Source organism: Ambystoma mexicanum, chromosome 6p (genome assembly GCF_040938575.1).
Source record: "Ambystoma mexicanum isolate Mex_15411 chromosome 6p, UKY_AmexF1_1, whole genome shotgun sequence".
Taxonomy (NCBI): Eukaryota; Metazoa; Chordata; class Amphibia; order Caudata; family Ambystomatidae; genus Ambystoma; species Ambystoma mexicanum.
The window spans coordinates 480,251,604-480,266,031 of record NC_090935.1 but is presented as its reverse complement, the minus strand read 5'-3'; the positions used below and the strand labels follow the sequence as shown (position 1 = coordinate 480,266,031).

Sequence of the window (14,428 nt, the reverse complement as noted above, 5' to 3'; positions counted from 1 at the left end):
ACTGGTTTTACGCACACACCCTAGGTTCTCACCTAAATTTATATCTAAATTCCATGTAAACCAGTCCATCGAGCTTCCGGCTTTCTTCCAGGACCCGCAAAGCTCGGCTGAGGTGAAACTACACACCCTAGATGTGCCTAGGGCGGTCCTCTACTATGTAAATAAGACCAGACCGCTAAGGAAAACAGATCAACTGTTTGTCTCCGTAGCTACAGGCAGAGAGGGGGATCGCGTCTCTAAAGGTGCCATCTCGAAGTGGATTATTAACTGTATCCAGTTGTGTTACTCACTTTCTGAAAGAACTCTGCCTTTCACGCCAAGAGCCCACTCTACTAGAGGCATTGGGCCCACTCTGGCTTTCATTGCAAATGTACCCCTTGACACCATTTGCAAAGCAGCTACTTGGAGCTCTATTCACACTTTTACTCAGCATTACTGCATTGACACCCATTCCAAGGCACAAGTGGGACAAGCGGTTCTAAGACACTTATTTGCTCATGACCTTTCTCACATCCCACCTCCTTCTTCAGGTACTGCTCGCTAATCTATGCACAGCATGTGATCTAAGCAGATTCCACAAGCCTCAGAAGGGATACATTACTCACCGTAATCGTATTTCTGATGCTTGTATCTGATTAGATTCACATGCGACCCACCCTTCCTCCCCTCTGAGAGAAGGCGCATGATGGCTTGTAGTCTTACCTTTCTGTCTATCTGCTTGGATTATCTGTACTCACACTACTCCTAATGCTACCTCATGTCAGAAAAAAATACAATCTGAGGATCCTAGACGCATGAGGGATCTTGGGTACAGTGGACGTCACACTAGGGATAGTATTACTGGTACGCCCTGTGTCGACGCCCATTTTTGAGTTTCGAAAAACAAACTGTAATACTCTGCAGCTTCCACTAGATGTCGGCCTATGCACAGCATGTGAATCTAAGCAGATACAAGCATCAGAAATAAGATTACGGTGAGTAATGTATCCCATATATATATATATATATATAATATATATATATATATTTTACAAAAAGTTCAAAATTCACTCACAATTACCATAACGGTGCCGTCCGTTTTTTTCGCAAGGGTTGCACAGTATAACCCGTTCTGCTGTCACCGCTTCTGGCACCTTACCTTGACACGTCTCGTTGCGGCTACTTCCTACCCTTGAAGGGACGCTGAGGCCATTTCATCTGTGTCTCGGTGGGGCTACTTCATACCCAGGAGGGGTTGCTGAGGCCACTTCATCTGTATTTTCAATTGTCCTTGCTTGTTCCGACACTTTACCAAGTCCTTTCTCAGCCAGATGTCAGAGTTCAAACATAGACAATCAATTTTGCTTCCTGGGGCGCAAGTTATACCTTGAAGTGTCCTCCGTTAGTTCGGCTGCAAAATGATCTGTGTCCTTGGTCGGGGGGTTGACTATCTGAGGTGGTGCCTTCTTGAGATGATTGGCGTGTATCCACGTCTTGTGCCCAGCTACCTTGACATCGGTTTGCGTTGCTAAGAGGACCAAGAATGGCCCCTTCCAGCGGGCTTGCAAGCAATTGGTGCGATCAAAACTCTTTACCAGGACATAGTCCCCTGGTTTGATGGCGTGGCCCTCTCCTTCTAGGGCCGGCGGAGCTGCTTCTTTCACCTGTTGATGGAAAATAGACAGCTTATGTGTGAGTTCAGCACAGTAATCCCTCAACAATGCCTGTTCAATGTTACCCATAACCCTTGGTTTAGGGACAGACCAGGCACTTGGGGGGCGGCCCATCATGTTCTCAAAGGGGGACAATTTGTGCGTCCCCTTTGGAGTGGTCCGCATACTCAACAATGCCAAAGGAAGGGCATTTGGCCACTTCAGGTTTGTGGAGGCACAGATTTTTGCCAGGTTTTTTTTTGATTTGACTACGGCATTCAATCGTTCAATAATCCCGAAACTCTTGGGATCATAAATGGAATGGAATCGCTGATCGTTACCTAAGGCAGTACATACATACTTCACATCTTGACCAGTAAAGTGTACTCCGTTGTCGGAATACAGAAGGCTGGGCACCGTGTACTGGGGCACCCAGTATTTCGGGATACATTTAGCTGTGGAAATAGCAGTGTTGTCTCATAGAGGGTAAGCATCCGTCCAACCAGAGAACCCACACCTCATTACAAGACAATAATTTAGTGTAACGCTCACCTGATTCCCGCAGAGGCGCCGGTCTTGACTGGGTGAATGCCGTATCTTCAAAGGTGATGTGTAGCACACGGTTGGCTCTTTGGGCTGGACCTCTGTGCACTGTATGTCTGACTCGAAGAGTAAGATGTCTGCAGATAGAAAATATGGGATTAATGAACTGGGGTTATTGGGTGCCTCTCTCCTCTTCCCTTTCTCTTCTCCTGTAGAACCCCAAAGGTTAACGCCCTCACCTTAGGTAAGTGAACGCCGAGCTCTCCATCTGCCTCGGGGCAGGGTGCCGTAACCAGTTTCTTCACTGGATAAGGGTGCAGGCCTCTTGACCTCAGAGGACTGCTGTTTGTCGTTATCTGCACGAACGGTAAGTTCTGGGCACTTCAAATGTCTTAAAAGTCTTTTGTAATGATATCTCTTGTTTTGCAGGGTTCCGGCGATGGCGGATGGCGGGCTGATGAGAGTTGAGGATCGAACCCGCGTGAGGAATAGAAGCGCCTGGAAGCACGTAAGTAAGCGCTTGTAGCCTGCTTCACGATGCGCACTAACTGTCCCTTTTATCTTGCAGGTACAAGTTCGGAGCTTTAGAGAAGCTGAAGGGTGCTGGAATACCCACTGGATTCGGTGTGGGAAGGAGTAATGGCACGTGAGTAATAAAGTTGCCCAATGTCTTTAAACGCACCTTCTTTTGTCTTTCAGATGCGGGATGCAGCGCCGAAGGCCTCCGGAGCGTGCGAAGAGCTGGTAAGCTTTTGTCTTTCAGATGCCGGAATGCAGCGCGAGGCGTTGGTGACAGCCGATGGACCAGGTAAGAGATGCGCTGCCACTGAAGACCATAGTGCTAACCTGTTCTTTCTTTGTCTTTACAGGTGCTGCTGAAGACTGGATTCCAGGATGGTAAGCCTTTGTTCCCTTAGGCCCAGGATCAGAAGCAGAAGACACGATGAGCGTTCTGCTGCAGAGATTGCAGAATAACACAAAGCAAGATTCATCCATCGGGTGTGGTTTAAATAGCCTCCTGTAGTGCTTAGGTGTCTCCTTCCACAGCCTCGCCTAAGAAAAGAGTTCCTGCTTTCCAGAAGAGTTCCAGTGTTCTGAACCTAGGGCGTGGCTCCTGCCCCACCCAACAGGAAAAATAGTCCCAAACAGAAGAGGATCAGGGGCTCAACTGGCAGGTAAGTAAGCGGCATGGTCTGCTGCAGGTAAGTCCACCCAAGCATTATGAGCCCGGCGCTTTCAGCGCTGGGACTGGGCATCTTTATGAGCCTGGTGCCACTGGCGCCAGGACAGGGTCCAAAAGGTCCCAATTGGGACTGGCTGGCACTCGGAACCGGGGTTATGGGTCTGCTTCCAAGGGAGTTGGGCAAGTCCTGATCTTTTGGAAGCAGAGATCATGACATTTAGTTTAGCAACTGGTTCCATTTGTATAAAGTCCATGTATACTACTTCAAATGGCTGCATAGGGAGTCTGCTATGACCTGCTGGTACCTTCACAGATTTTCCCACATTGTGCTGGAGGCAGATGGCACATTGTGCTGCCCACCTCCTGCAATATGATCCAATTTTCCGGTTCTTACATACCTTGCTCAGAATGTCCTCCATTGCACCTGCATTAACATGGGCATTCCCGTGTGCCATATCAACTATCATGGGTAAATAACTGTCAGGGAGCAACCACCTCATTTTGATTTTGTCCAGCCACACCCCTTTAGAAGTTTGTCCATTGTTACTGTCTTTAGTCCATGCTTTAATTTCGCAATCTGCCGCTTCCTTTGGATGTCCTTTACTATCTCCTTAGGGTCCTTTCCCAATTCACCATCATCCCTCTTCCCATCCACATCCCTTTGCAGCATGTTACACTCTGGAAGGGGCAGTTTACAGTGTTCCGCGGCATATTTAGCCACCTGGTCTGCAAAATCGTTTCCCTGCCCCACAAAATCTACCACCTTTTTATGGGCGGAGCACTTCACTATAGCCACCTAAGCGGGTTCAGCCAGTGCCATCAATAATTTGTTTATCAAATGACCATGGTTCCGTGTAAGGTGAGAAACCCTCTTTCTTTCCATAAAAGGCCAAAATTAAAGGCCACACCATGTGCATAGGCTGAATCCGTATGGATGGTTACAGCTAAACCTTTGCTCAATTCTAGAGCCTTTGTCAGTGCCCTTAATTCTGCAGCTTGCGCTGATATCTCGGGTATGCGTTCCATATGGACAATTTCACTTTCAGTTGTAATCGCGTACCCAGCCACTGTCTCCCCACTTTCCAGCTTGTAACATGAGCCATCACAAAAGAGAACCCCATCACCTCCCTCTAGGGGAAGGTCACTCAGATCGACCCTACCTCGGGTCTGCTCATCAGTGCTTATAAGGCAATCATGCATGTGTTGATCTCCCTCACCACTCGGCAAGGGCAAAAGGGAAGCTGGGTTTAAAGTATTACATCTCATGATAGTTACATTTGGTGCAAACAATGTCAATTTATATTGTGTCAAGCGGGCTGCTGTAAGATGCTGAGTTTGAGTTCTATTGAGCAGCACATCTACAGCATGGGGAACTCTCACAATTATAGCAGTTCCCAAAACTAAACCAGCACTCTGTTTGAGAGCTACCGCTGCTGCGGCAACTGATCGCATGCAAGGGGGAAGTGCTGCAGCCACCCTGTCCAATGTGCCAGAGAAATAAGCACAAGGCCTTTGCTTTCCATTTTGTTCCTGAGTCAATACAGATAGGGCACAACCTTTTTGTTCATGTACGAAAAGAGTAAATGGCTTGTCATAATTGGGTGTCCCAAGCCCGGGGGCACTACACAAGGCGCTTTTCAAAGCGTCGCAGGCCTCTCTCATTTCTTGCGTGCAGGTGAAGGGTATCTGATCCTTTTTTGTCTTCAAACACTGTAACAGGGGTTTTGCTAGCAGGGAGTACTCAGGGACCCAATGGCGGCAATATGAAGCAATACCCAACAGTCTCAATTCTTTAAAGGTACTGGGATAGGCCATTTCTTGGATTAATTGTACCCTTTCAGGTGACAGTGATCGACCCTCTGCAGTGAGGACATATCCCAAATAATCAACCTTAGGCATTACATATTGCATTTTCTTAAGCGACACTTTGTGACCATGATATGCCAAATGTTGTAACACGATCAAGGTACCTTCTTTACAACTGAATTCAGTGTCTCCACAAATAAGAATATCATCACCGTATTGGATGAGCATTACACCAGGGGGTAACAAAATTTCATCCAACTGTTGTTTTAGCGCTTGGCTAAAAATAGCTGGGCTCTCTGTGTAACCTTGGGGCGCTCGACAAAACCTATATTGCCGTTGTGCTAACACGAAGGAGAAATGGTATCTGGATTCTTCAGCTATGGGTATGGAGAAAAAGGCATTTTTCAAATCCACAACGCTAAAATAAGTAGCCGTGGGGGGGACCATAGTAAGAATACTAGTCACACTGGGGACAACTGGATACCTGGGCTCCACAACCTTATTAATTTTTCTGAGATCAATAATAAATCTGTATGGGGTCACTTCATCTCCTTTCTTATCGTCACATTCTTCAACAACCCCAAGCCACATCTGGTCCTGTACAATCCTAACCAATGCTGCTTCCCCTTCTGGAGATATTCTATACTGTGGGGTTCGGGGTAGAGGGACACCATGTTTTGCCTTGATCACAACAGGGGGAATGTTCAAAACCCCCACATCATTACTACTAGTAAACCAAAGCTCTGCGGGCAATGCCTGTAATTCTGGCGGCAAAGGTTCAGTCAGATAACAACCACCAACTTTGGATTTACATATGGTCATTCGAACACCTGTCGGAGAAGAATAAATGGTTGCATTTAGAGCTTTCAAAAGATTCAATCCAAGGAGATTCTCAGGACACCTGTTAGTAAGTAACCATGTTTTTGTCAATTTCACTCCACATATAGATGTTTCAACTTTCTGGGACTCTGGAGTTACATATGGGTTCCCCATCAAACCCTACAGAAACCTTATTTCCACCCGATAGTGGAACTGAGGGGACGGCCTTGGCGTCAACCGAGCTGTTACCTGCCCCAGTGTCAACGAAGCATTTAACGGTGGGGTGCTGTCCTATTTGCAATTTAACATACGGTCCTTTCTGGTCTATAGGAACAGACACCACCTCCCCAGGTTCACTAGGGGCGTTTCAACTCATTGCTGCTGTGTTATCAATGAACATCATTCCACTCAATTCATCTTCCGCAAACCCATTGCCATTCACTCCAACCATTTGTCGCTGCGCCGCGCCAGTTGAGAATACATTATTTTCAGGGTTTATAAACCTTCCCTGTCCTTGGGGTGGTCCTATATGATGTCCACCTCTGCCTCTTCCTCTCCCACCCGCCGGTTGACCACCTCGTGCCATCAATATGGGACACTCGTTTGTCTAATGTCCCGTCTGTTTGCAAAATGAACACTGATCAATTCATGGGGGTGTCCATTGTGGGGCATTACCTGCTGGGTTTCTTACCTGGGGTTTCTGCCCCTTTTGTTTACTATAAGATGCTTGTACCAGTTGTTGCATTTGCACCTTATTTTTTAAGTTCCTGTCTCTTACCTTCCATTTCTTCCTCCTCCTGCCGTTCGTAATATTTAGCCATCTCTAGAATCTGGGACGGAGTGCTTGCCTGCCAAGTGCTCTCGCCCAATTTGAGTGGTTTCTTAATTCCTTTACGCAAACCCTTCACAAAGCCCATGGCGAAATACCTCTGAGCCGTAGGTTTGCTAACAGACTGACCGCTGTGTGCCTTAAATGCACTTTCAAATTTCAGGAAATAGTCCCCAACTGTTTCTACAGGGCTCTGTATAACAGCATCCATTTTCTCAACATTCACATCTACCTCTGGCAACACGTCACTTAATGCTTTTAATATTCTCGTCCCTAGTGTTTTCAGGCCCTCTGGAATGGGGTCAGTTGGTTTCCGGTCTGTATCCTCTTTTTCTAATGCTGTCCAATTGATGACATGCCCAGGAGGGTCCTGAGATCTAAAGGGTTCCCATACATCAGCCAGTGTCACGGCAGACATCACATGATCAATGTCCTGCAAAGTCAAGATACACATTTTGAATAGCGCTCTTAGCTCCCTATAGAATCCCGCGGCATTAGTCCTAGGGTCTGGGGTGCTTTTTATTATAATAAACAATTCTGCTCTAGTGAGGGGTACATAGACATATGTCTTGGTTACAGTGGGGTCTTTGGCTGGGTCTACATTTGCTGTAACAATAGGCGCACATTCCCTCAGGGGTGCCATCATTGGGGTTCTTGGGAGAAATACTTCTAATAATTCTTTGAACAATCAGCGCGTCCTAAGATCCTCTACTTCCCAATTAGGTTTATATGTTTTTAACTCGGCGTCGCGCACTCTCACCTTTTTACAAATGTCCTCCCGCCCACCTGTTGCACATTCCGATCCTATTTTGTTCAAAAGTCCTTTCAGACATACCAGTCGGGTTGCCTCGCTATGGGTGGCAAATATGTCCGTCCAATATTCTAACTTCCCTGGCTCCTCTACTTTAAGTATCCCTTTAATCAAAGCGTTAGCCGTTGGTTTGGCATCATGCAAGGACTGCGTTCTTCTAAAATGTTCCTCTTCTTCCCACATCAGTTGGTCATGGTAATCTTTCATGTCCTTAGTTACCCGGTCAATTATCTGGTTGTATTTATCCCATAGAGCTGCTCGATCTTTTTCAGTGTCAATGTCCTTATAAATGTTATGCAAACCCGCGGGCCACGGGCGCTCGGCATCATCTCTCAACCACTTATTAACAAGGTCGCAATGTATTCTCATTACCTGGCGAAATTCCTTCTTTTGGCAGGTGTTCAATTTCTGTTTTACCCCTGCAGCCGGGTTATCAAACTATTTGTTTGCTATGTATTCTAACCTGGCATATTCAACCGGAGTGAAGAAGGGCGGCTTTCTAGGCAAATGCCCTGCTTCCTCTTCCTCGGTACTATTTGGATCCTTGGTGCCGGTCTGGGTACCATATGGGGGTGGGGGTGGAGGAGGAGGTGTAGAAAGCACTTGAGGCGCAATATTAGATGGGGATATGACAGGTACTGTTAGTCGCAAAAGATTCTCTGTTAATCTGATTGCATCCTGATCAGCTTCGATATGATATGATATGATATGGCATTTGTAACGCGCCTATACACAAGTGTTTCAAGGCGCGACGAGGCAGGGAGGGGGGAACAAGGGGAAGACAGACAATGATCCTACTAGGCCAGGTGTCATTCAGACCGCACAAGTGCAGGGGTAGGGTGAAGGGAAAAAGTGCAAGGGGGGGGGGGAGTGCAGTACAAATAAGTAGAATAGAGATAAAATAATAAATAAATAGGGCCAGATGGTGGCAAGTGCAAGGTAAGTGCAGACAAGTGCTGGGGGGGGGGCTGTAGGGATACAGAGACAGTCCCGCAGTGCAGGGGTTGCCAGGGAGGCAGTGCAAGTGAAGAGTGACTGGGCCCAGGACCGAGGTCGGTGAGAGTGGCCCAGTTGCAGAATCATTGCAGTTTAGGTGAAGAATTTAGCAGGGGAGAGGGGGAGAGAAAGCAGAAGTGAAGAGGAAGGTTTTGAGGTGCTTCCGGAATCGGAGATGGTTCTCCTCAAGTTTCAGGGAGGCAGGAAGGCTGTTCCGGAGGGAGGCCCCTGCCGCGGAGAGAGATCTACCCCCAGCTCGTTGCTTCGAGAAGCGGCTGACCCTGAGGGAGTTGGAGACGGATGAGCGTAGGGCTCGGGAAGGAAGATATTTAGGAAGAGAAAGTTGAAGGTATTTAGGCCCCAGGCCCCAGAAGGCCTTGTGGACAATGCAGAGGGTTTTGAACTTTATCCTCGCAGCCACTGGGAGCCAGTGTAGAGATTTCAGTCCTGGAGAGATACGGTCCCTGGGCTTGAGGCCAAGGACAAGTCTCGCAGTTCTGTTCTGGATGAGTTGCAGAGGGCGGAGAGTGGAGGCAGGCAGATTAAGATAGAGGCTGTTACAGTAGTCCAGCTTCGAGAGAACCAGGGCTCGAGAGACAGTGAGCTTCTGGGGGAAGGAGAGGAAGGGAAGAATACCTCTGAGGAGGTGCAGCTGGTAATGTGACTTCTTAGAGACGTCAGATATATGAGGAGAGAAGGAGAGAGTGGAGTCGAAGATGACCCCGAGGTTTTTTGCCTTGCAGGTAGGAGCAGGAAGAGGGCCAAGAGAGGCCGGCCAGAGAGCTGCAGGGAAGGAGTGAGTGGGTGTGCCGATGAGTAGGATCTCAGTCTTACTGGCATTAAGGCAGAGGTCATTGGCAGCACACCATTCCTGGATAGCAGACAGACAGTCAGAGATGAGGGAGGGAGAGGAGGAGGCCGAGGGTAGCCTGAAAATGAGCTGGGTATCGTCCGCATAGCACTGAAAGTTGGGGCAAAGGGCGGCGATGCGGTGGGCAAGGAGTGCCAGATACTGGTTGAACAGCCAGGGAGAGAGATTAGATCCCTGGGGAACGCCGCAGGTGGAGAAAAAGATGTCAGAGAGGAAGGACCCAAGTTGGACCTGGGAGGGTCGATTGGAAAGGAAAGAGGTCAGTCACGCCAGAGCCTGACCAGTGATACCCAGAGTGGCGATTTCCTTTTCTGTTTTAGGGAGAAGTGGGTACATACCTTTACTATATTTTATTAGGGCAGCCCGATCATCTACATCTAGCTGGTGCTCAAATTCTTTGTTATCCAACTCACAGGCCTTCTCCTGCAAGGTTCGTTTTTGTTTCTTTCTATCCTTTTTATCTTGGGACATTTTCTGCTTTATCGCTTCTGTTCGCCACTGGCCAATAGACCTTCTTCCTTAATAATACTTATTCCAGATGCTTGATTGTCTTAACATCAAAAGTCCCTGCTTTAGGGGGCCATCTAAATTCTTTGTGTAGTCCTCCCAGTTTTTACAAAACTGTACCGCCCCCAGCCCATAGTTGGTTAACATAGTATAACACGGAGTGCCTACAGCAGGTGCATGCATAGGTTCCTCATTCTTATTTTGGTCACACAAGTTTCCCATTATTAATAAAATACCTTACCAAACCCAAATAATACGTACCATAAAATTGATACCAATTGTGGCTTACCATCCACCAATACAATTTCTGCAGATACAATTCACTCACCGCACCAAGGAGACCTCCCCTCTGTCTGGTTCGTCTGGTCCTTGGCAGAGCAGTCGTCTCTCCTTCTTCCTGATCGCCGTCTCAAGATGAGGACTTGCGCTGTTTGCAGCAAAGGTGCGATAGAATTTGGGCCCAGTAAGTCGTCCGCCGGAGACAGGAGCTCAATGGAAGGCACGCATCAAAGCGATGGACTGCATCTGCAAGGCCCACCCAGGTACGCCAATTAGTCAATGCTAAAATTCACCAGGCGGAGGTCTCCGTCAAAAATAAACGCACTCGTAAGTGAGTTTAACAATCATTTATTGCAATAAAACAAAGCTTCCGCGGAAGGGCCGACACTTAACATCATCAGAGGGATGTTGCTAGTGTGTGCTGCCAGTATTACGGTGAGCATGCTTTTTATAGGGAAATGATTACATTGAGTCTTATGCCTGGCTCAGAACCAGACATTTCCAAACATACAAATTCCAGTCGGAACACTTTTGGCTGTATTCCCAGACATTGCGTTGAGATTTTACAAAGGCCGGACATCGCAAATGGTCATTACTCATATAACTTATGTAAGCAAATCATAATACGCTTCAGGATGCAGATGTAACCTTTAACATGTATGGTCGTACAACGAGCTAGTTCATCACACTTGACACAGTGGAGAATTTTGCAAGCTACACATATCCTGCTGCTGTAGTGATAATGATGTCCATTTATGGGCTGTTGAACAAAAGCAGGACATATCTTTTACAGAGTGACGCACGAGCGCCTGACACAAGTCTCCTTCACGCATATCCCAGAGAATAACAACTCCAAATATAGATACGTTTATGCTTATGTCTCGGGAAAGAGTGCAGATGCTAGCAATCATTTATCCATGAGAGAGAAAACCTAGGGTCAGTGAACACATGCTGACTTGCAAGGCCGCTTTCTGTGGAAGGGAAGTGTAAACGTGCTAACGGATGCTGTTTATGTAGCTTTACGGGAAAGGAGAGCAAGGGGACATTCCTAAATCTATGAGTAATATGTGTTCAAGGCGAAAACCCTGGGCCTTGTGCACGGACACAAAAGCAGTTGGTTTAACATGGAAATAATGCTATAACCTGGGCAATGCTTTAAGTCTTGCTGAGGCAAAGAAACATGGCAATTACATGATTTTGGTATTTACACACACTCTCTTACTCCAGAAGTTCGGGATTTTGCTGTTGGCTCCAGGCTGAGCGGCAGTGGACCAGAATGATTGTCTTTCTTCAGCGGACATGAAAGACAATAACTTTTATGTTCTTGTCTTGCATGACTGCTATACACGTAAGATTTTTCTTAGAGCCGCATCACTTCTAGTACACGTTTTCCTTTGTCCTGAATTCTGCCTGTGTGTCTTTACCGAACAGTTAGCACCTGTAGCAGAATTGTTATGCCTGCAAAATACTGTTAATTGCTGAATACCAAGTGCTTTATTTTACAACCTGGCTCTGGACCTCCAAATATTTTTGACATATGGTTTTCGGTTTGAACTCCCAAGTTTCCATCTGTTTTAGTTGTATTACTAGACGCTAAATCCTAAACCATGTTCAGTCATAAAGTGATGTGTTTTAGCATGCTCCTTGCCCTATCTGAAGGTACACAATCTTTCATCAGGATGCAATGGCTGTGCATACATATCCCAGGGTATTCGAAAGGTGTTTCTCTTTAACGAGGCAGTCTGTCTTTATACAATTCTTCTATACCTGCATACGTCCTCTTATGGAGAAGTCCCTCACATGTAGGCGCTAGTTGGTCACATAGACTTTATTTGTAGAGTGCACAACATGCATTTGTTCCGATGCATTTCTTTTTCACATCTGGAGAGGGTAAATGAAATCCTTTTGTACGTCTCGTCATCCCAGAGAATTGTCATGCTCCTTCTAACTTAGCCATAAATACTTGGGTTGCATTTTCTAGGTACAAGACATTAGGGGACCACTGCATGACCGATGCAGGAGTTCCACCACAAACATTCCTGGTGCTCTGCTTTGTAGAGCCCTCCTCTTGGATTCGATAAGCTCTTTACCAACCCCCTTTACTCCGTCAAAACAGGCAAATAGGAAACAGGCACATAGAAGCCGGCATCCTGCTTCCACCCACATAGTCACACGTGTTCAGATCGCTGTTACCAGCAGAGCGTGTGTGACCACAGAAGGCTCTTTTACATTATTGCTCAGTGGCCGGACAAGGAATTTGCAAGAATGACTGTGCAAAGAAGTATGGATTCCAAAAATATATCGGTTTTCCAGTTGAAATATATTTGTACTTACCTTGGTGGGAGAAAAGCCCAGGATGTATTAGAGGAAGTTTCTGTTGTCGTTACCTTTTCCCCAGGCCCATGGTTCTTTCCCATTTATACCAGAAGTCCAATGCAAGCTTTTTCATTTCGGCATCTGATGAGGTTTTGCACCTCTGTTTGCACATATACCTACAGAAGTGTGGCGATTGGTTGAGCTGAACGCAACCTTGAGAATCCATTCACAACGCTGCTGATTAAGAGCCACCTCCCCCCGTTGTGGAACTGTTTATTAGACACGTTAATAAAATGGGTAAGGTCTTACAAATAATACAGTTCTGTTATTTCTTGGCAGAATGACAGCCGAGTCAAAAGCTTTATCTTGCTTGAAAATGTCCAATAGAGGGAATGTCTGCTCTGTATTTTCAGGGAAAAAGAAAGAACCCCTTGATGTCAGGAATTTTGACTACACTGCCCGCAGCTGGACCGGGAAATCGCCCAAACAGTTCTTGATAGACTGGTGCAGGAAAAACTTCCCAAAAAGTCCAAACCCTTCCTTTGAAAAAGTGGCAGTTGGTCGTTACTGGAAATGTAGGTATGTTTGGTATTGCTACTTTTATTTCTAACAATAAATGTCTTTAGCTGTCTCTTTTTTATTCACTGTACCAAACATTTGCAGTTCGTTTATGCATTATAAACTTGTGCTGAAGTTTTAAAATGCAAATGTTTGCCATCTGTTATTGTTCGGTATCTCATGATTTTAATAACGCTAAATCCACCCGTTCAGAAGCAATGCTGTAAGAAAAGGTGGCTTCGTAAAATAACCATCAATTAGTATTCAAGTCAGAATATTTGTTTTGGTTCTCCGACTTCCTGCTCTCCATACACCTCAACGTGTTGAGTGCCCTGCTCCATGCAGCAGGCCAGACTAGAGAAATGCATTGCAAGCTGCAAAAGCATCTTCAGGGGTTAGATTCTACACTGATTAATCAAATCCATCCTCGCTCAATAGGAGTGCCTGGAAAGGGTCTGTGCACCAAATGCATAGTAATTGAAAGTGCCATCTGCTTTATGACTGTGTGCGCACCGTGATTAGGAAGAGTAATGGGGCTACGCAGAAGAGGAGGCAATGAGAGAACAGGTGTGGAGTGGGGCGCGTTTGGTGGCGGGAGAGGGGACACAGAGTTGGGAGGGGTAGGGCGTAAAGCGTGTGTAGGCTATCACTGTGGGTGTGCTGTTGCTAGGTGGAGGGTATGGTGGGATGCAGCTCCCCAATGAGAGGTCCGATGGAAGAGTGATTGACGTACCCCCAGAGAAGGCACAGGAAGCAGGGCGAGGTAATAAGCTGAATCGCTTGAAGCAATTACGCAATTGGGATGGTCAGAGGGTGGGATTCGATGAGTCAGAGTCTGCCAGAGTTAAGGCGGTATATAGCCACTAGATCGTCTTTAAGCGAACACCTGAACAAGTTTCTATTCAACTGTTATTCATCCAGTTCTGCAGCATGGGGTTTGGCATGGATTCACATGCTCATGAATATTCCCCGTCGTCAGGCCGGGAATCCTCGGTATAGAAAAAATCAGTATCAGTTTCGTTTCTGATCTGTCTTTCTCCGTAGTAACCAATCACTGGTCTCTGGGTCATACTGCCCCCAGCCAATGACTGCCCTCTCCCTAAACCCCGCTCCTGGCAACCATCCGCAGATTTTTACCGCACGTTCAAGTGTTGGGAGTCCTCGTGCTTAGCTCTTGATCTTTTGCTGCGTTTTCGTGCTTTTTCAGGAGATTTTCCCATTTTTTCAGTTAAATAGAGCCTCAAGCTCCACTGCTTCTACTTCCGACCAGCGGGGATCC

General features: G+C 46.6%; 1 protein-coding gene across 1 annotated transcript in view; it reads left to right on the top strand.

The window, feature by feature from the left end:
• DHX29 (DExH-box helicase 29) overlaps positions 1 to 14,428 on the top strand; it is a 1,426,484-nt gene that overhangs the window by 485,257 nt on the left and 926,799 nt on the right. The window contains exon 9 of the mRNA XM_069627279.1: positions 13,005 to 13,170. Within this exon, the coding sequence (XP_069483380.1) occupies positions 13,005 to 13,170 (166 nt within the window). The remainder of the gene's footprint in view (positions 1 to 13,004; positions 13,171 to 14,428) is intronic.